The sequence below is a fragment of the Amblyomma maculatum genome, chromosome 3 (assembly GCF_055883805.1).
Source record: "Amblyomma maculatum isolate TAMU_Amacu chromosome 3, ASM5588380v1, whole genome shotgun sequence".
Classification (NCBI taxonomy): Eukaryota; Metazoa; Arthropoda; class Arachnida; order Ixodida; family Ixodidae; genus Amblyomma; species Amblyomma maculatum.
The window spans coordinates 157225273-157247460 of record NC_139346.1 but is presented as its reverse complement, the minus strand read 5'-3'; the positions used below and the strand labels follow the sequence as shown (position 1 = coordinate 157247460).

General features: G+C 42.9%; 2 protein-coding genes across 9 annotated transcripts in view; one reads left to right on the top strand and one right to left on the bottom strand.

Moving 5' to 3' along the window:
• LOC146196596 (uncharacterized) overlaps window positions 1-9004 on the top strand; it is a 33471-nt gene extending 24467 nt beyond the window's left edge. The window contains exons 12-14 of one of the 2 annotated variants that reach the window (XR_014706127.1): window positions 7880-7943; window positions 8351-8423; window positions 8859-8968. Coding sequence is in view for 1 of the 2 variants with exons in the window: in XM_084598354.1 (XP_084454480.1) it covers window positions 7880-7943; window positions 8859-8917 (123 nt within the window). In the remaining variant the exon portion in view is untranslated. Of the gene's footprint in view, window positions 1-7879; window positions 7944-8350; window positions 8424-8858 lie in introns of both variants that reach the window. The other variant, XM_084598354.1, reaches the window with a different exon arrangement.
• Window positions 1384-22188, bottom strand: part of unc-104 (kinesin family member unc-104) — a 106349-nt gene continuing 85544 nt past the window's right edge. For 3 of the 7 annotated variants that reach the window (XM_084598347.1, XM_084598352.1, XM_084598348.1), the window contains 21 exons: window positions 21397-21537; window positions 21038-21156; window positions 20291-20379; window positions 19718-19823; window positions 18237-18420; window positions 17929-18019; window positions 17380-17504; window positions 15922-16020; window positions 15761-15832; window positions 14975-15126; window positions 14198-14303; window positions 13939-14053; window positions 13695-13777; window positions 13429-13553; window positions 12508-12653; window positions 9491-9871; window positions 8798-8880; window positions 7419-7659; window positions 5855-5974; window positions 5252-5370; window positions 1384-4223 (listed from right to left, as the gene is read on the bottom strand). In XM_084598347.1, the coding sequence (XP_084454473.1) occupies window positions 4181-4223; window positions 5252-5370; window positions 5855-5974; window positions 7419-7659; window positions 8798-8880; window positions 9491-9871; window positions 12508-12653; window positions 13429-13553; window positions 13695-13777; window positions 13939-14053; window positions 14198-14303; window positions 14975-15126; window positions 15761-15832; window positions 15922-16020; window positions 17380-17504; window positions 17929-18019; window positions 18237-18420; window positions 19718-19823; window positions 20291-20379; window positions 21038-21156; window positions 21397-21537 (2740 nt within the window). In that variant the 3' untranslated portion in view covers window positions 1384-4180. The remainder of the gene's footprint in view (window positions 4224-5251; window positions 5371-5854; window positions 5975-7418; window positions 7660-8797; window positions 8881-9490; window positions 9872-12507; window positions 12654-13428; window positions 13554-13694; window positions 13778-13938; window positions 14054-14197; window positions 14304-14974; window positions 15127-15760; window positions 15833-15921; window positions 16021-17379; window positions 17505-17928; window positions 18020-18236; window positions 18421-19717; window positions 19824-20290; window positions 20380-21037; window positions 21157-21396; window positions 21538-22188) is intronic. The other 4 variants (XM_084598349.1, XM_084598353.1, XM_084598350.1 and 1 more) reach the window with 3 other exon arrangements.

Here is a 22188-nt window from a genome sequence, read left to right as displayed (position 1 = left end):
GTCTCTAGCTAGGCTGACCATTGAAACTTTTGTACTTCCAAAAGCTGACAACCTTACGCCAGAAACCTCTTCTTTGTAATTACCATGCTTGCAGAAACTGGGCTAGTACACCTGTAAGAGCTTTATAACAAAAGACACACACAAAAAAAGTTCAGCTGTCGAAAAAGGGACCTTTTACCAGACTACTCAAACCGAAAGAGTATATAAAAACCGAACCAGAAACTGTGCATGCTGTACAAGACTGCAGAGGGTCCCCGAATATGTGCACTGCTGAGTTCCATGTTCTTTTTCCCAATTCTTTCAGAGTTCATTACTAAAATGTTAGTCTGCTTAGCATTCTGCATGCAGCATCCATAGCGTATGTGAGCACTTAAAGCCACATGTCTGCCATAAAGAGAAATGAAATGTTCTTAAACTTAAGCTCACTTGTAGCTAAATTTTGCTGAAAGCATTTTATACAGCTTCAGCTGCATATTGTGCGACCTCACAAGAAGCAGCCCTTGTTACAATGGCTTATGGCAATTGTCTGCCAGAACCCCACTACATACAAGGACAAAGTTTCACCTTGCATCAAAGGATAAAAGGGATTCGTTTTTTCTTTTCGGTCTCAGTTTCAGCGCATTCCAAGACTGGTAAAGTAAAATATACCTAATAGGACTATTCTAATTATGCCACTGTGCATTTCTGTCCTCTTGCACCATTTACAAGAAGCCACTCGTGAAGCTAGCGAGTACTGGGCCTGTTATCAATGACGAAAAAAATCTCTACACACAACAACCGTACGCAAATATATCTCAGTGTGGGTTCCTCTGCACTACAACTTTCCGCACTATCATTAGTTAAGGCAGCAGTAGGCGTACTGACCAATCACACCAGCGGAAATGTCCTTCTATTGACCTGTGCCTTTCACACTTAGTCTTTAGGTCGGTTCCACAAAAGAAAGCAGTGCTTTCTTCTACAAATGAAGCAGTCACACGCATCAATCTGTCACTCGCGCAGCTTATTATTCATACATATTTAAATAAAAAGGCGATAAAATTTCACTCTATTTCTAAAAGAATATCACTCTTTGCCTGGTGTTTTCTGTTTGGGATATTTTTGCTTTTTTAAGCTGTTCGGCAGCGACATGGTAGTGGTGCTGGTGACCCACTGCAGCCTTTTCTTCGAGTGAACTTGCAGACGGATTGCAGCACAAATGTGGCAGTATTATGCACACTGCATGTACATATTACATGCATGTTTTGTGGCCACAATCTAAGGCATCTCTCCATAATGCCTTCATGTGAATAGAGTCACTGTTCATCAGCACAAATTCCTTCCCCTACAGCAGTATCTCAGTGTTTATCTCGACTCAGTGCACATGCTCATCACAATCGCATTTGAAAAAAAAAACAATGACATTACTGGTAACTCTGCCACCTATATAAAGTATATCTAGAAATTTTTTTTTGAAATGCAAAATGACATTTGAATTGCACAATTTGTGCAATGGCAAAAAATTGGACATTCAATTCATGCTCACGTGGCTCACCCATTTGCATTTCATGAACAGCCTGCAACTTTAGTACTCTTACATCTGGGCTTTCTGATAAAGTCTGGTGCCTCCACAAGCCTTGGGGCACTGCAAGTTTATCTTGCCATTTTTAATGCTCAGTTCACGTTAGGCATTGGCTCACATTTAAGCGTTGCTTCATATGTATTTGGAGAAAGCTTCTTACACAGTCCCATAGCTGTGTGAAAGAAAGCACGCAGAAAGAGAATGTGGAGTTTCAAGGTTGCTGTCATCATCAATTGAACCTTTCATGTCTGCCAGTTTATGCGTTCTACTCCTCCGAACGGGGTTTTCTTTACGTCACAAAATATCTTTCATTTTGCCTCTCCTCTTTCCTCTCTGCTTTGCAGAAGCTAGCACAAGCCATTTGAGACTGCGTTAAGCTACGCCTGGTTGCCCATTTTGAATGTTTGCATTTGTTAAACTAAAATACATTTTTTTTTTTCATATTATCATAAGGCGAGGCAAATTTCAAAGTGCCAAAGCATTCATAAGTGCACTGTACACTAGCCAAAACAATCAAAAGTTAATCAGCTTGCACAAAAGCAGCTGCTCAGTTGGGCCAAACTGCAGGTCAGTGTATCACTCAGCGTTTATCAATTCTCTCATTTTGTCGGCAAGCCTTAATAGAAGAACCCTGAACATGATCAGCACACTGAGTTCACAACAGGCTGTGCTCTCCACAAGAGGAGTGACAAGATAGTGCATAACTATATAATAGCATTGATTCAAAACCACTGCGTAAGCGATAGTGTGTGAGAAACAACCATTAGGACACCAAGGGCGAGAGTGTGTCATGCTACAGTCTGCAGTAGTGTTACACGGATAACAAAAAGGTATATCGTATATACACATAACACATTTACATAGAGACACAAAAAATATAGGTTATGTACACTGAACAGTATACACGAGTGATCCACGCTGGAGCAAAAACAGCAATAAGAGGTAAGCTGCAGCATGGCTGATGGGGAAAAAAAAAAAAATTGAGGAAAGAAAGTGCTCTTTAAAGCGCAAGAGCTATTTTAAACATTTGTCTCTCTCGCTCTCTCTTTCTCTTGACACACTTTCCTCGCACACCGTCGAGTGCAACTGTGCTTCAGCTGCAAGCCTGCTGACCGTGCCCGAAAACTGGAATTATTCTCGCTTGACAAGGTCAAACCTGCACTTGACAGGCTCTCGTGTAATTACAGCAGCTCGGAGCGCTCGTATAGGCACTTGCACAAATGAAGTACAATTGCACACACATCTCTCTGTCATGTCCATTTCATAAAGCTGCAGAACTTCTAATTTACATAAGTCTTCCAAGCACACAAATGACAGGACAGAGAGAGGGAAAAAAAAAGTGCGAGTAAAACTACGCATCTGGTCAGTCTTTACACTGTCCATGAATAAAGCTGCGCAGAGAAGAGACGGGAAAATTTTTGCTGTTACACATATATACAGAAAGCTCTGAAGCTAATAATCATCACAGCGTGCCTTGTCTCCTTTTTTTTTTCCTTCATAAGTCGATTTTGCGTAGAAAACTCGTCAAACCCGATAGCCCTTGCTTCAGTCGCCATAACTACATACACTAAAGCTACATCAGCCAGCCAGCTTTGACAAAGCGGCCATCGTTTCTCTACAATAAAAACATTTCAAAGAGCGTGAACAATTTATGTAAATAAACCTCACAGGGCTGCATGTCTCACTCTTTAAACAGGGGTAAAATAGTCATTTATACATTCATATAAATAGTAGAACTATATGATATGGAAAACTCAGATCCCTATAAATATATCTATATAGTACACAGGAATGAAAAAGTGTAACATAAAAACAACCGCAACAGAAATAACAGTCCCTTCTTCACACAGTTGTCATATGTATACAAAGCAGAGCACCACAAGGTGCCTACTTAAATGAACATCAGTAAATACATGTTCCTAGAGGAGGCACGTGTTTCGATGCTACACATCAGGTGCAGTTTACTCCTTCCCGTGTAGCTAAGAGCCCCCAGGTGACAGTCTCGGGGATTCAAGCACTAAGCACTTCACGGGGGACTAAGTGAGTTAGTGAAACGCTATTCCTCCAGCATTTAGTGCAGCAGGAAGTCTCCTGCAAGTAATTTTGCTTCACCAAGTTGAGTTATTTACAAGAAGAGCTGCAAAGTAAAAGCTGATTTTCTGCGAATGCATAAAAGGAACTGAAATACGGGCACTCAAAGCACCGACAGGTTCGTTATTTTTCGCAAACAAAACCCTGCAAGCGTAGGCTTTACTGAAGTTCATTTAAGTGAAGCACCGTTGTAGTCCATACAACCTTTTTCTTCTTCTGCCTCATTCTCATCACACCTTTTGGTATGTGTCGACACCAAACGTAAAAACACCATCAAGAGGATAAAATCCGTAACAAAAGGTATAAAACAGAGGCAACATAAATGAGTAAAAGACAAATAGTGTGTAGTGCTCATGCCAAAGCCACTAGAAACCAAGAGGGGGCACTGCGTGTGTGTGATTCGAGAACTTAACAAGGTGCGCTCGCTCTCTCGGCTCCCCCCGATTATTGCAAGCTGTCATTGTGAGCCCCTCTCGAGAGAAACCGAGAGCCACCGCTGCTGTTAGCAAAGGCAGGCCGGCGCTCGATCACTTACAGGCCGAGGTCTACATTCTGTTTTCGCGCCAATTTTGATCTGAAGAAGAAAAAGAGAAGAGGGAAAGGAAAAACAAAACATAAAGTGAGACTTTAGTTTTCTTTTTCCAATTCACTTGACAAGTGCGCTCTCATCACAAGTGCTACGCATAACGGTTTCCTCGATCTCAGTCCCACAGAAGCACGAAGCGATGCTTGCAAAAAGGCAAATCGAGAGCGTCAGGATGCGGTGAAGCATTTCAACCGCATTTAATCAACACGATTGTTGTTCTGTTGGAACACATGGGACTGGTTTCAGTCTACTCAACAAGTTGCATACTCCAATGCTTGCTGCAGAGGTGCCCGTGAGAGCGCCCAGAAAGTTTTGTCAGAAGCCAAGCTGTTTTCTCACACAAACGTCTCACTCCTGCTGCATAGCTTCACGATTAGAACAAAGAATAGAGCTGCACACATAGAAGCTAAAAGCCAGGAGCCACAACTGGAAAATGGATATATAAAGCAGAGAGCCTATGTTTGATCTTACAACAACAACAATATGCTTCTTTATTGCTATTTACTATGTATACTTGATTTTCAGTGGCTCCAGATAGCTGAGCATTTCTTTCAAACCACAAACAATTTAAAAAAGCGAAAATATTCTAAGGTTCACGTTAGAAACTAAAACGAAAAATGGCAACTTATTTTATTAGTAATGTGCTGCACGATGCTTCAGCTATGGCTTAAGACCCTAAGTTTGACCATTAACTTCTCTGAGCAGTACCGGTATGACTGCATTATAAACAGCCAACAAAAAAAGTTTACCTGTGCCGTGCGGCATGTTTGTGCTCTTCAAAGCAAGGTCACTGCGTTTTTTTCTTTCTTTCTTTCTTTTTACAACATAGACACATATCATGCCTGGATGCTTCGAACGGCCTAGTATAGAGCAGAGGAGTGACACTGTTCCTCGAGTTTATCGTTCTCTATAAAGAGCAAAAATCACACTCTGGCATGCAGCATGTAGTTGTAACATCTCACGAACAGCTGTCCACACACGACGACCACATTGGGTGTGCCGGAAGCGGTGCATACCTGATCTGCCCTGCTAATAGAGGATTGATAGCGTACAACCACTCGTGAATCTCTTTCTCTCCCAGAGTCTGCAGCAAGAATCCACGGCTTTTGGTTACCACGGAAAACGTGTTGGGAACCTGCAATCGGATGGGAGCCTGTGTCATCAAATTTCACAATACTGAAAAACTTTACACTAGTACCTATCAGGACTTTGTCCAATGCTAGGGTGATAGCTCCGCAGAACACCACAAATAATAGAGTAAAACAAGTAGGTTCTGAATTAGGTACTCAGGTACATTAGTTGAATCAGTAACACAGAGATGCAGGTACAGGAGCTTCAACAGGAACATAGCAATGTTGTCATAATCGTGCAGCTGTCTTATTTGGAATGGTAGGTGGCGCTAATGCTACCCACTGCAAGAATCCTCTGAACAGTCACAGATGGCACTCGGATGCCACGGCAAAGAATGCATTAGTAAGCGGTTTGTTATACATTCCATTAGACACATGAACATTTGTTTGCACTGTTGGCAGCTAAGATGTAAAGCTTATGTGTCACCATATCAGACGTCTGCAACATTACATTCCTCATTCGGAAAAAACGGCACTTGAGCCGCATACCTTCAGCATGGCCTGCTGTTCCTCATTGTATTCCACCTGGGCTGTGGCCAGATTGATCAGCTCCCTCTCAATATAGTCCTTTTCATCTCGATAGATGAAGACGTAGGGGCGGCGGATGACCTATAGGAATGAGAACATTGTGAAATGTGCCGCAGCTCATTAGGGCAGCCCAAAAGTTGTGCAGTAACCTAAGGTTTCTTTTGCGCATGCAAAAAAAAAAAAAATTTATCGATGAAGCAAGTGAGAAGTTGTAGCAGGTGACAGTGCACACAACATAGGAACTACAAAAAATGATGCGGCAAAACTGAAAAAAGGTGCAGAAATTTACATTTTAGTTCAAAACCAAAAGGTGTAATGGTACCACAGCTTTGGCATTGTACTATATCTCTTTCTTTCTTTTTTTTTCTGCAAGGTGCACCACAAGGAGGCAGGCTATCACATCTTCTCGTATGCTTAAAAACACTTGCAGACTCATCAATGCAACGCATACAGTGTACACGCACACCACTCTTACTCGATCATAACAATCCAAGAGTTTTCCATTACGACAACCTCTTCACAGCAAAATTTCACACACATCACAGGGTTGAAGAAAAAACAGGAGGATTACTTTCCTAAGCAGCAAGATTATGGATAAAAAAAGGAGCGCACTCTTGAAGCTTCTTAACCATCCTGTGGCACGATTAAGGAAGTTGAGCCATGCAGTAGTATTACTGCTTTCTGTACTTGAGACATCAAAAAATAGCCAGCCATTCGTAAGCCTGAATGATGACATGATCTCTGTCATTACAGTGGCTTGTCAGGTCACAAACAAAGTGATCTCAAAGATCCTGTCGGAGCTTTACATCATCTGCAGTACCGATTTTAAGAAACACTGCAACTTTGCCTATATACAGAGCGTTTCATATTTATCTGTCCAGTAAAAAATTTTTCTGTGCAAACTATTGGACAATTTAGGCTCTAGACACCAAACACAGGGTAGTTTGCGGTGGTCTACATTTTTTGATAAGTTTTTTAACATTAGAACTTGCATGAATTTTCCAAAATCGATGAAAACCTGCAATCAGCTGCAGCAAAACTTTTCGTCAAAACAAGCAAAGCAGTTGAGTTGACAGGCTGCGCCATCTGGCGAACAATGCGGCCTGCCCTCGCTCCATTCAGGATCCTGGTTACCTCGCAGTTCACCAGATAGTGCAGCCTGACAAGTCAACTGCTTTGCTTGTTTTGACGAAAAGTTCTGACACAGCTGACTACAGTTTTAGGTGATACCTGAAAATTCAGGCAAGTTCTAACGTTAAATTATATCTATGAAAAAACGCAGACCACAAAAAGCTGCCTTGTGGTCGGCCTTTGGGCCCAGGTAGTCCAGCAGTTTGTGTGGGGTAATTTTTTACAACCCGGATAGACAAATAAGGAACACCCTGTATATATATATAGCCTTTGTGACTGATAGCCTGAACTAGTACCAGTACACTTCAGATGAATCTCACTTTTTTTTAGACAATGGCCCACAGACGCAAGAACTAAGAGTGCAAGAGGAGACAGCTTTGTCGTGTATGCTTACCAGCCACCGCTTAACCCAGTTTCCAGTGCGGTCATCCAGGAGGTTGAGGTAGCCCTTACGGGACACAATGGGACTGGCGCGCACTTCCTCCACCTCGGCCACAAAGCAGGGGTTGCCCCCAGCGAAGCTTGGTGGGTGCGAGGCAGGCTTCAGGCCTGCAGGTGGTGCCAGGCTGCTTGGCAGTCCCCGCGCTTCTGTTGCTTCGGGCACAGACGAGCAGGGCTTCTCAGGTGACAGCAGACTGCAAGCACAAAGGATGATGCTGTGCTACACGTGGCTGGCAAAGCACACTACAGTGCATCAAAAGCTCTCCAACACAAACATGTTGTGAGGAAACTTAGGTCGCTTCCATTTAAAAATCGAAACAGGATATATGGCTGCCAAGATAGTCTCATTCAGAGCTTTCTCAAAATTGTAGTTTTACTGTTCGTCGTAGGCAAACTGCATTGTTTTATTTGCAGGGTCAGTGCGAAACAAGCAAGCAAAAAAAAAATGAACAGAGTCAAGACTCCTCTTTCTTGAATGGTGAGTGAAGCATACCACCTAGAATTCATTCCTGCATGGTTTAAGTAAAACTTATGCTGCTCGTAAAGTAGCACAAAGAGACTAAACTGGCACAAAAGGGCAGGCAGCCAAACACAAAAGAATGCCAAGCTAGCAAATTACTTGGAGATGCGCTTTGTTTGATGATTAGCATCCATTTTACGCGTGAGCTATATAGTAAGCGATTCCAAATTAAACTTGTGTACTGAACAGTTACAGTCCTCAGCGCAGCATGATTTCTAATCACTTTGCACAAGTTTGTTTATTTGTTCATGGGAAACAATGTACTCCTGTCAACATTTAACAATACTCTCATCAGACCCTGCACACATTATTCTATTGCACATTAATGTTTTGCAGAATTATAAAATAATGTTAAATTTCTTCAGGCTAAACACTACTGGAAGTCAGAGTGCCTGCTGTGCACCCACACAGATGGTTTTATGAGTCGGGATAGATAAGGTGAGCTTTGAGCAGCCTTTCAAGCCAGTTTGTCTCTCTGAATCAGATTTCTGCTCTCAGTAGAAATCTGATTCTGCTCACAGCAGGTTCAGTAGTACCCAAGTTTCTCGTGCTTTACACTGAAATTATTTGTGATTTTGATTCATATATGACTTCTTTCATGCAAGTATTTAACTAAAGATGTGTTAATAGTTTTGCATGGGACTATGGGGAAAATTCATACATATATATAGGAAGAACTGTTGGACCTACGGCTACAAAATTTTTCCTGTGCATTAACTACCTGGGCTAAAGAAATTTGTTTTAATAAACTCCAACAATCCTGATTCTTGCTCAGATCTGATGAAGACATAAATATCGGTTACTGAACTCACTCTTGTGAAGAACTGGATGTCATGCTTGAGCTCAGTGATGACGCATCTCCCTCTTCCACAGGTGTCATCGCTGTATTTTGCTGCTTCCGTTCCAAGGGCAGCACAAGTAGGGAAAAGTAAACAGACATTGTTAGGTCCTGTGTATTTTAATAAACCAACAGGGTGGTTTCTTTTAGTAGCCTGAAGAAAATAAAGGCATGAAGTTTTGCAAATACAAGCTGCTCAGAGTCCTTGCTCCATTCATGCGATGCCTGCCCTAGAGAAAACCAACGATCAAGATGTACCCATGCCAGGTGCCACATACAGATGCAATCAATGACTCCCAAATACCCCTGATCAATGCACGAGTACCTAAATTTGTGCAGCATACTGTATTTATAGAACAGCATTCATCCCTGCTAGTTGGCACACAGTTGAACTTGAACACCAGCCAATAAAGATCTTGGACAAGAGGCACAGAGGGAGCACAACAGAAAAGCTAAACTTCCAACTGTGCTGAGCCTGCAGCTCAGTTGTAAGTCCAACCTTCAACCATGCTGTCTTTGCTTCCACCCACACCAGCACTCCTTATCATGAATTCATTTGTACAAGGAAAATCCTGTCCAGAGACAGCCAAAGTGCACTGCCAAGCTGAAACAAGCACGGTTTTAGCAGCACAGAAAGCTTCAACAGCCTCAAGCTTCGGCAGCATACCTTGGTAGAACCTGGTCCCGTGGGTGGTGGCTTGCTGGGTATGTGGCTCAAGATGAGGCTGACAGTGCGAGTGACCAGCTCGCGCTCGCGGGGCGTCATCTCCCAAGGGGCATACACGCTCTCGTCCACCACTACACCACGAGTCGGAGTCGCGGCTGCTGAGGCCACTGTTGTGGGCGAAGTCAGCTGCGGTGCGCTGGCGGCCGCAGCCACGGCGGCCGCGGCCTGCTGCGTGCTGGTGTTGGGCCCCCTGGCGGCAGCGCGGGCCACCAGGTTGCACGCCTCTTTCTCCCACTTGCAAATATCCTGATGCTGGTGCGGACCGCCCGAGTCAAGGCCGAGCTTCTCTCTGAGCAGCAGCAGGTGGCGCACTTTCTCCACCTGCGGTTAAGCAGGTGGTTGCAAACTGATTTTCCTCTTGTCACCATTATGCCTCAAAATTGACCTTGTTTTCTTTAGTTGAGCTGCGATCGGCCACACGGGTAGAACGGAATGATAGCTAGCTTGTTTTAAATTATACCAATCATAAAGAGCAAGGTGATGTTTGCAGTATTCCTCTAACCTTGACGGAAATAATAATACCGAGCTCGCAAAGCAGACATGTAGCAGGTTTGCACAGCTTTGCATTCCTCTGTGCAGAAACCAAGCGTATCAAATCTGCTTTATCAGAAGACAGATATTCGGCAGCATTATGTTTCAAGGTACTGTGCTGTGTGCATCAAGCTCGCTTTTCCAAGTGTCATATGCCATGCCTCATCTGTGATCTACTTAGATGTTTGAGCAATTTTGCATGTTGTTTCAGACCACTTGTGTTGTCTTCTGCTTACGTCATAAATATCGTCATGGTAGCTGAACCATACATGATACGCATATTCATGCACACACACACTGTACATTTATATGCATTGTAAAATGGGCATGCATTTTTTGAATCAGAGAAGTAATGGCACCATACAGCAGAGAACAGAAAAGTAGGTCTCCAGAAATCGCATCATAACAGACAAATGTATAACATCCTTGACTAGAACTGACCACATGCACATCAAGTCTCCAACAATTGAGTGAGAACCTACGAATGCTGCTTTTCTCAAATCTGCTGTTCAATCTCTGTCGATGACCTGTGTGCATTGTGTTCTGGAGGAAACAGGCGCATTGTGAATGCGCAATTACAGATTGTAATAGGCTGCATTGCATTATTCTTAAGCAAGTGCAGTGTCGTCATGTCTCCAGAGAAGTGCGCAACAGGTTTATTTTCAGAACATGTTCTTTCTTGCTACGTGCTAAATGATGCTAGCACCCCAAGGCGGTATGATACGTCACTAGACATTTCTAGGTGCGACCTTTGACAAGTCCTCATGGTCACCACACGATCAGCAGCTTAAGATCAAACTCTCCTCATATGCATCTATCTTTCATATTCTCCCGATTACCAGAAGAGGCTGTTCTACAGATTCTTTACTACAACTATACGAAGTGCGTGGTGAAGGACTTCGGCGCTCTAGTCTTCCTGCACTTCAGGGCCTCTCGCAAACAAACATAAAGCTGCTTAAAGCCATACAAGCTAAAACCTTAAGTCTACCTTGGCCTTCTGAAAAACGCCTCCACAGCGGAACTCTGGCAGAGAGGAGACATCTCTCTCTACAAAGGCTGTTAACACAAGAGTTGATGAGCCTAGCCACCCATTTGCAGCGTACAATACGGCTGAAGTCTCCAATCTACTCCCATCGCGATACCAGCGCAGTGTCACGTCAGCTTTATTACCCTGGAGGTTTGCTACATGGCTAATCAGGGCCGCTGTACCTGGCATTAAGAGTAAAGCCCGCACCTCCAGACTTGCAGCTAAATATGTCGCCCTTGAGCACATCTCTGAATCCTACAGAGTGCACTGCTACATCTACACTGATGGCTGTGTCACCCCTGTCTCATCAGCCATTAGAATCTGGATATCATTAACGCACTCTACAATCTCAGCAACTCTCAGTCACCGCACTTTGGCTAGTTAGCCACTCACACACAGCTATTGCATATACGTATTCTGCAGCAGCCGTCTGCAGCATAGCTATCTTCACTGACTGTTGCACTGCACTGCAATCTTTAAAGTCACCACGAAAGCAGCAACAGCTTATCGTCGATTTAAGCGGGCCAGACACGTTGCCTACCTAATGAGGCATTGCAGGCAATCACAACAGTGACGATGCAGTGAAAATGGTGCATGTTCCATTTTCACAAAGGAATGCAGCCAGATTTGTGGCTTCTGAATCCTGGCAGTTGCAGCATTCTGTGTGGTGTGATCCGGAGCATTAGTATAGACCCATGTTTCGAACTGACCCCCAACTTGTGACTTTCGAATGTCACGCAATCTGGATAGGTATCACCATAATTGCCTGCATTGAATTTGCTTCACTTGGGCATTTCATATACAAATTATTTTCTTCATAAGATTAGTGCATACAGCAGCTAGCCTCCTATACTCAACATGTGATGTGTGCAAAGACCTTGAACACTTGATCAGCTGCTGAAAAAAAAAAGGCTTTAGGTACTTCAAGACCGAGCCCCGTGTCTTGGGCACATCCTTGGTCCCTGGTGCAATGGACTTCAGCTGCACATGGCACAAAAGCCTTATTAACTTACCTCATGGACATGAATTTGCAACATATCCTATTAAACTCATCTGTTTGTGTGGGTGCGCAAGTATGTATTGTGTATGAATGATTAGTTTCACTTTTTTTTTTCCTTTCACTTCTTTCTCGCTCTAATCAAGAGTAGTATATTGGACTTACTACTAGACAAGCATCTCCTGCATTCATTAAAATGCCTCTGTCTCCCTTTTCTCAGAGTATAACTATGTGTGGAAAAAAAAAAAGAAAAAGAAACAGAAACAAAGCAGAAATGGCTTCAGCGGCTACAGTGGATCACTCAAACTACAAACACGCGTTTATACTGCATGCTGACGACTTTGACACAACTGGAGGCATTTCTGTTGTGGTGGACTTGATTTCAACCCCGAAATGACCCACCTCTTCAAGGCGTGTGAGCTTCTCTAGTTCCCACTGGTGGTCAAATATGAGGGAGTCCCCGCGTGGCTGCCAGCCGTGCAGGTTCTCCTCCCCACGCACGTACGTTGATGACGTGTCCAGCACCCGGCGCTGCCGACGCTGCACCCCTGCAATCGCACACAGACCAGGCACAACACAGACAGTGTCAACCTCGGTGCCTTGTCAGTGCAGAAAACAGCAGCCCACATACCACATTGCAGTAGTAGCATTCTGTTTCACTTATACAAAGCCACGCAGACTTAACAATTGTAAACAACAATGCGACAGCGCATGTGGCAAGCAATGCCTACCGTGCACTCTCCTGACAATGATCAGGGTTATCAACAAGGTTATAAGCGCGCGGTGATAACTCGGAGAAGGTTTCATTTGACGCGCGAAGAATAGTGTCTATCTCTGCACCACTCAGTGATTTCACACTGGTGACCATCAAAGAACGTAATGCCAATGTTTTTCTCTTTTCAGAAAGATTTTGTGTAGACGCAGGCATGCCCTAGATGCCAGTCTGCATGTCAAAAACCTAGTAAACTGAAATAACTCTGCCAGGGCGCTACTCTGCTCTACTTATGCATTGTTGTTATTGGTCTTTACAGTTGCTTTGCTTCCGCATAGTGCTCTGATGTAGTCTCTACTTCAGTCATATCTACACACGCATGTTCGGATTTCCAAGGCATCTTAAACTCTACCATAGCACAGGTCCAATGTCACATTCGGACCACATGCGCAAATGTTCGATGCTCTACCATAGCACAGGTCCAATGTCACATTCGGACCACATGCGCAAATGTTCGATGCACTATGTGGCAGCTGGACTAGAAGCAAAACTACGAAAGCGGCATGCAGCAGACCTGCACACAACTAAGAGGATAAGAAGGTGCTTCCTACCCGGGCTACCTGAATCTGCCGCTCTCTTGAGGATCATCTCATAGACGCCGGTCACATGGTTGGCATCAGCATTCTTGTAGGCACCAGTGAACAGGTGGCGCAGGGATCTTGCGTTCGGAGACAACCTACGTGCATGTCACGCAGAAATATCGCAGTCATTAATGCACAGCATACTTTCAATGAATGCCAATAGAAACTCTCCATGTTCTTTCAGCCTTGCTTGTATATGTGCACATCATTCTCTTTTCTCTCGAAGATTTACTGACCTTGGTGCCAGTCTCGCATCCCGTCCATAGATGATAAGACACAAGTCCTTCGTTATGATTGCGGGCTGCGCAGAGTTTTCCATCTGTGAAAAAAACAAAACAAATCGGACACAAAAGAGACATTCAAAATACAGAAACGTCAGCTGATGCTCATAGCGACCACCACCTCATAATTCCTCATTGCATTAGAATGTAGCGAAGACTATATAAGTGTGAAAGTCACTGCTACTGCAGAAGCACTCACCTCCAGGTAAGCAGAGATAGTCATGTAGACTCGCTCCCCATAAGGAGTGACTCTATTCAGCAAGTGCGAGCTGTGCAGTGAAGAGTCCCACGCAGCTTCAAAGTGGTAGAATGTCCTACAAGGTGCACGCGTGCATTTTAGGTGCCAAACAGCGGTGCCAAATAACAAACAATGAGTGACAGCACTGTCTACATCTTTGAATGCTGCGGACTAACTGTTTGAGAAAACTGAACAATGCCAGCCCGGCACCAAGGTGTACCTGTCGTCACCAGCCATCTCCAAGTAGCTCCCCGGAAAGATGCCCAGAGACAAAACAGAGGAGTCGTTGTCCTCTTCCTCGCACTCTGGAGTGCTTCTGACACGACCTATAGTAAGAGCAGCCACAGCAGCAGTAAGCAAATATACTCTGAATAGCATCACTGTTAAAAATTTACATGAAACATGAACCCACCACCCTTGATTTTCATTTCCAAGTCTGTGACACCATGTAAATTAAAGAATTTAGCAGGATACCGAAAGGAATTTAAAAAAACCTTTGCAAAAAAACAAAAAATCATGAAAATATAGTACTTGAAGTTATTGCTACTGGCAATTCTTCATTGGTTTCCTTTTTTATGCATTTATTTAAGAATTCTTTGTAGTGACTGTGGCTTTGGCCATCAGCTTCTGATTCAAAGTGCGCAGGACTGAATCCTGGCTGCGGCTGCTACCTTTTGGTGGAAGCAAAACGCAAAAATGTAGGTGTCCTGTGTAACATTAGTGCATGTTAAAGAGCCATAGGTAGGCTGGCCTCGTGTTGCTGCAGGATATTAGACTCCCGACTGCCTCAACTCCCGAAAAGTATTGTTATGTAATGTACACATTCAAGCTGATTACATGTTGTAAGGTTATAAAATGTACTCAGACTGTGCAAGGTGGTAAAAAATACACTGAGCTGTAAAGCCATGTTTTGGCTATGCAGATTGGTTTGAACAGCTACCATTTCACAGCTGTGCCCACAATAAAAAAATGCAAATGAGCAGAACACGACGCTCACCAACAACCACTTCTCGGACATCCTTCCAGCAGACGTTGGGCGTTTGCTCGTGGACCAGCGTCAGGCGTATGCGCCTCTGAATCCCCTGGTGGAGAGAGAACGTCCCTCTACAAGGAGCATCATCGCTGTGATCGACCACGGCCGGGGTGTACCTGACAAAGAGGGCAGGCAACAGAGATGTGGCATTACCATTCAGCCAAAGACATTATGGCAGCACGAAAGCACAAATGCAGGAAGAAAAAAAAAGCTAGGTAGGAGCACAAAAGGAAGCCTTACGAGTCATCTTTACTATCTATTCCTGCACTGCCAAACATAAGCTGACCATTTGGGCCAGACTCTTCCTACATGCTCTCCACTACGCATGACATGTCCTCGTGTCACGTCGTGATGCCATGGGAATAGTTTTCCTTTTAGATATGCCATTACTGTGCTTCAAGATCAGCACACAAGGCTACTCCTTTGAATTTTCTTTCATCTTGCTCAACAGTGGACTCATGAATTGATTGCTTCCCATGTCCTCGATAAAATGTACTTGGGGAAAACAAAGTGTTTCTAGGATGGAAATTTTATTCAAGGCCTTCTTTTTAGACAATTCATACAAAAGCAAACAACAAACTAACAAACAAATGGGAAAATTCATCAGACAGACTTTCCAAAAGCTGCTGAGTCTCTGTTATTATTAGTGGAAATTTCTGTTATCTATCATAGGCAATTCACTAGAGCCCACATATCTAGAGAGAGCTATATAATCTAAGGGGCATATTAAAAGCACCTAATGCCACTTACTCGCCATTTGGAGTCAGCTCGCATATTTCAAACCACACCAGGACATCGTGCTTCGCATAAATGTGATTTGTGCTGAAAAGACAGAGATAAAACATTGCTATCAATGTTAGGTAGCAAGGCGCTTGTCTGTAAATTGAAAGTAGGAGGGACAAGAAGCTTACCTCGGACACTGCAGAATGTCAAACTTTGGCGACCGCACAGGCTGTGAAATGGGCAGTGTTCTTGGAAACATGCGTCGAGGGGGCTGTCGCACACTGCTGCTGAAAACAACGGTTTGGTTCTGTAGTTGCCAGCAAGGGACCCAATACAGTCCTTTATTGACTGTATAGATATTGATATTGTATTGACATTGTATTAGCTGCATGAATTGCCAATTATGAGGCTTTGAAAATATCTGGGATTGTGCTCAGAGTTTCTAAGTTTTACCCTAAACACACACTCGCTGGAATGACTTGAGCCTCGCAATTAAAATAAAGGACTATGAAGCCACTAATAAGGAGTTGACAGAGCGCTGAACATCATTTTTTCATAGGAGCAGCGTGATGGCAACTTAAACTAAAGCTTGCAGCTTTATAAATTTAGGAAGCTTTCAAGCTCCTGACAGCATTAATAGCTCCCGTCCGTGGCACCCCTTGCAGATTTTCATTTGCATACATGCACTTTGCAACTCACTTCATCACCAATCCGTTCACATATGCCTCTGTTACCTCGCACATAGTCATTAGCATACAGTCAGTATCTACCACATTATGTGAAAGACCACCCCGACTTAGATATAAGGCCTTATTTTAACCAAGCAGTACAAATGTGCCTGCGTTGCTTAGGAGTAGTGTGTCTGTGTTGGCATCCATGAGTCCCAGAGGGTTCAATTCCCATCTAAAAGAAACTGCTCAAGTTGGTAGCTACAGCCAACTCGGTCACATGCCGTGGTCTCGTGATGTCACACAACCTGACGACCAATCATGCAGCGCCCGCCCATGTCACCTGCTAACTACCACCTGCCAGAGGCATGGGTTTTCTGGAAAACAGCCAGATTTTCTGGAAAACAGGACCTTTAATGCTGTCACATTACTACCTCCTCTGTTCTTGCATTAAAACACAAAACACAAGTTCATGTATTGAAACAAATAAAAGAATAACTGCTGAATAGGTAAAGCAGTAGTTTTCTCAGACAAGAACATGTTGAGTGTCCTTTTAGCACCTGGGAAGTCGACAACAAAGAGCTGGGTTTGGGCAGCCAGATGCATAATGATAACAGAAGACTAAATTAAGCAACTGATAACAGCTGCGAATCAGAGTGGTCCTACAGGTATGCACAAAATTACAACGTAAATAATGTTTTAACTGTAAGCTCACCTTGCGGAATCATTTCTATGTCTTCATTATTGCGATAGATTTTTGATAAGACTACATTTGAAATTTAAATCCTTGGAGACACATGAATGTTATGCGTTAAACTTGAAAGAACACGACAACGTGACATCATTATCAAAAGAAAAAAATTCGCAGGCCACTTAAAAAGCAAGAGGCTTGAAAAGACAGGAAATATGATTCAAAAAGTTAAGAGGACTTATAAATTGCTCGCGGAGGGCTACATTAAATAGATATAGGATGCCTACTGTTGTTGGCAGGCGTCCCTGGAGTCCCTGTGCAATGGGTGCTGCTGATAGTGGCCAAACACTTCAAAGACAATTGGCCGACACCGCAGGTAGTTCACAAAGGAACGGGTCACAGTCACCGTGATCTGCGCAAAAAGTCAGTAGGCGAATGGAATCGGATGCTGCCAACAATGATGCATGAAACACATGCACAACAATACAAACTCAAACTTTTCTTTTTCGACACAAGCAGTAAAAATCACGAGGTGAAAAATCTGCCATAAAAGAAAAGTGATACTCTCCTACACCTCAAATATCACGTTGGAATTACTTCTGTATGCTTATAACTGAGCACAGTACTTCAAGGACTGCAGACAAGTTCATAAACCAAATTAGTTCTGAGAATGTGCCCATAAAACTAAAATTTTAATATGAATGAGCTACTATGCTGTAGTCTTCCATGTGTACAAATGCACTGGTGACAAATGAATGCATGTTTTATGTCTACATTCTGCAACCAGGAATTAGGGTTTCAGCAACTGCTTTTGAACACTTCGGAGAGGTGCTTACATTCTGAACATGAAAGAAGCCGGGTGGAGGTCCCTTCACAGTGTTCTTGAGAGGCTCTGTTGAGAATGCCTCATCGTGACGGTGAAGAAAGCTGGAAAAAAAATACTTTGTTTAAGAAACTGAACTGACAGTCAGAAAAGTCATGGTCTAAAGGGTTATCGTGCTATTCAGCACTAAAGGGGCATGAGAGGTTTTACAAGAAGCAAGTATGTCACAATTACCTGCATAGCAAAACTCTGTGAAATAAGTTAAATTCGCACCGCAGTTGTGAAGAGCGAGTGAGTGGCCTAGTAAAAACAGGTGCATACTTGAACTGCGAGAAGATGTCGGCATACTCCTTGGAGATTCCAATGGCCTGCAGCACAGTCACCCTAAAGGTGAACTCTTTGCCAATCTGCAAATGATCGGGCAGCTTCTCCTCATCCTGGGACAAGGCGACAATGTTGTTGTTCTCCCCATCTTGCTTGTAGGCTTCAAGACGGCTCTGCTCCTCTGAACAGGTGAAGCACACAAGCAGAAGTATCAACACATTGTCATAAGACAAGTAGAGAGTAAAATGTCCAAGTATAAAAATGACAAATACTATTTTGGTTGAATCAATGAAATTTTAAGATTGATTACAACTGCAATATCTACAGTAGCAGCTCCAGTGGTATTAGTTTGTAAAATTTTATGCTCAATCTCATTCGGTAAAATACTATATAAGCAGTAAAATTCCCAAGAACAAAAATTATCTTTCCTCCTCTAACATCAAAGGAATGCTCTAGTTTTATTTTACAAATTTCTAGCTTTGAAGTGCATGTGTTAATGCAAATTACTAGCGAATTACTATCTGAAAGAATTTATTAATGCAATGAACGAAAGATATGTGCTGGCAGCCAGTCACGCGATAGCTTTCTTTTTGGGCTGTGTAAATGGTATCTCGGTACAAACACTGCAGTTAGCATTTCTTCAAGATGGTCTTCAGCTTTTGGGCTGACACTCCTCAAGCCAGACAGTTAGCTAATTATTTTTTACTATTTCATTATATCTGCAAGCAAAACAAGATTCTGCAGACTAGGCCATGCTACTTTCAATAGCTTTCAGTTGGTTTCATGGGGCTGCAACACTCCAGCCTCGTTAAAAGCTTCGTTACATTTAGATGAAACACCTGGTAAGCTGTGCCAAATGAAATTGCCAGAGCTGGGGAATATAAAGTAATGAATATGTGCTGTAATTTGATAGTAGCTAGCAACAACTTTCTAGCTAGCAAAGGACTGCCAAGCCAGGCGTGTATTCTTAAAGAGCCCCTGGAACAGTACTTGCAGTAATGTTTTAATGCAGGAAATTCACAAAGGTGTCTTTGTGAGTATTCGAGCCAAATTTAAGAGTTTTCCATGGAGCTTATAATTTACGAATAATTTTTAAGAAGCGCTCCTGGTGACCATTTGCAACCGATTAGGGCGACACCTGTCCGCGCGCTTCCTTCCCAAAGACATCATCAGGGCTTGCTGGGTGTGCCCACTCATTGGACGCTCTCAAGTGAAGCGAACGGGACGAGTTGTGATGGGGCGCCGTTGCGACTTGTCTTCATTTCAATCACCTATATGTTCGGTGCTGATTAAAATAGCTTAAACACTTTTGCATTGTGGAGAGGAGGAGAAGACTGATTAGATGTCGATTGCTCATGTGTGTTTTCTGATTTTAGTGAATAGCGTTTCATGGGCCCATTAAAAAGAAAACACAAGCTGAAAAGAAAGTGGAGCATCTTTGTGCATTTTAAATGCCAAAGACAAAAACAACACGATACCATGTTGCAGTGGACTTTGTTGCTGCTGCTCTTCCCCTTCCACAATGCGTTCTTCACAGCAGGGTGTCTTCTCGGCACACGCAGATGCATCTTCAGTGCAGTGGTCCTGTAAGTAGCACGTGGATATTCTGGCATCACATGCGTTATACGTACTTTACTTTCTTTTTTTAAGAAGACCACACGATACCATTGAACAGCAAAATATAGCAATTTGAAAATCTATTCTCTTGATGACATTATACACCTTGTGCTGCAATGGTTACAATTACTTTTATGCTATGCTTACAGCTGCCACATGAGCACAGTACAAAGCACAGTAGGACACGTGAAAGAGTTGACACTGGTTGGGAAATAGGAGGCACAAATATTGTACCTGCATGTGCTCTAAAAATAAGCTTCCATTGGTAACACCTCAATTTGGCTGCAGTAGAGTGTCCATCGTTGGCCAGCATAATCGTCACAATTACTGTATGACTTTATTTGATCAAACAATCTCATGATCTCGTTTTCGGCCCTCAAAACCTCACATTTACAGCAGTCTCTTTCAGCATGCTTCTAATGTTAGATACTTACCTTCTTTGCAGTTTCAAACAGTTCGTCATTAAAGCTTATCCTCGCTGACTGACGAACACCTGTGCTGCAGTCTGTACTCTCCTCATCATCTGCAAGTGGCAAAAAGTACTTTCGTAAAAATGTGCGAGATCATACAGTTTGCAACTGAACCATCATACAGTCAATAAATAGGCCATTGCCCGCAGTCTTATGACAACAGTGCTGATGAAATGATTCAATCTTTTCAAGTATTGTGCTATAGACTTTTGTGAATAATTTTGAGCAGTAAACCAAATAAACCCAAAATGTGCCTATATTAAGCAACTGATAAAATATTTTACCCATTTAACATTGCAACGCAACGTAAACGCATTAGCACTAGAGAAGTGCTATACACAAAACAGCATTTCAATGCAGCTTTCATTCAAGACCATTTTTCATTAGCAATAAATTAAAAACTATGTTAGGAGATTAGACAAATAACCTGTGATCAATGAAGCACGAACACAAGAACTGTCTTCCCAAGAACTTTGTCTCAGTATTTTCTAAGATAATAATACTGATGCTTAGACTTTGATCACCTACACCTTATAAGGTGCAGGCGCCACATTACTGAATCTTACTTGATGAAGTACACTTTCTCAAGTAAGACTCAGTAATGTGACAGACAAAACCAAAAGCATGAATTATGCATAGCACCAAGCAACATCAATGGTGCTCCTCACACTAAGAGCAAATGCATCATATATGAAGTACAGCTTGACTCACCAATGACTGCTTGTACAGCAACACGCAAGTACCCCTTCACATCGCCTTTTTCATTGACAATGGCCACCTTTTGCACAAGGGGCACAGGGTACAGCAAGTTGCTCAGGTACACAAAGGCCCTGGAAAGAAAGGAATTATAGTTCTTAATTATTTTTGATAGATTAACACATAAGATATGCCTCACCACACCTTAATGTAACAAATAATAAATGCAGGATCGAATGCTGCAGAAGTTCCTCAGGCGTCTTCAGCTAAGGGCATTTAGGGAACTAAAAACTTTATCCCATTATTACCTGCCAATGACTGGTACATACCTGGTACATACCTGGTACATACATACATGTAAGACTGGTACATACCTGCCGATGAGCCTGAACCATGGGAACCGGTCGTAGAATGGATCTCCGCCCGTAATACTGCTCTCCACATTGTAGTCGGGGGATGTGGGGGATAGCTCGGCCTCGTTGTGGTACATCTCGCGCATCAGCTCCAGACGCTGTCTGAAATTCAAAGTGGCAACAATGTAGACCAGCAAAGATCACATCAATGAAAAAAAGAAATATTAGCTGCATGATGTCTTAACACCAATATTGATCACATCCATGAAAAAGATATATTTCTGCATGACGTTTTAACACGGGACAACAATTTAAACCAATAATGATCACATCAATGAAAAAGAAATATTTGTAGCACAATGTTTTAACACATCGGAATTTGTTTTTCCTTCAGATGCAAGAAGCAGCAGAGGCTTGACCGAAGAGAATTGTTCTTGTAACGCAAAAGCCTGATGTTGGCCCATCAGTTCTGATGCTTTACCACAAATTATGTGGCCTCTCTTTCATAAGCAGCAGCAAAAAGAGGAATCTGTCCCAATATTTGCACTAAAACCAGAGGAGAGACGAGCATTATAACCATGATGGTTATGGTTATTGAACTGTTCACATAACGTCTTCAAAGAGCAGTAACAATGAGTGCAGTTGCAAAAAAAAAGGGGGCCACATCACGAGGATGAAAACAAAGGGACTCGCAACGTACAAACAAATAAGAAAACATAATTCATGCCAAAACGCACCGAGGGCACTACAAACGTGTAAGGTATACTAGTGCACGTCTGGCAACGACAGTCGTGCATTGGCAAACAGAAAACT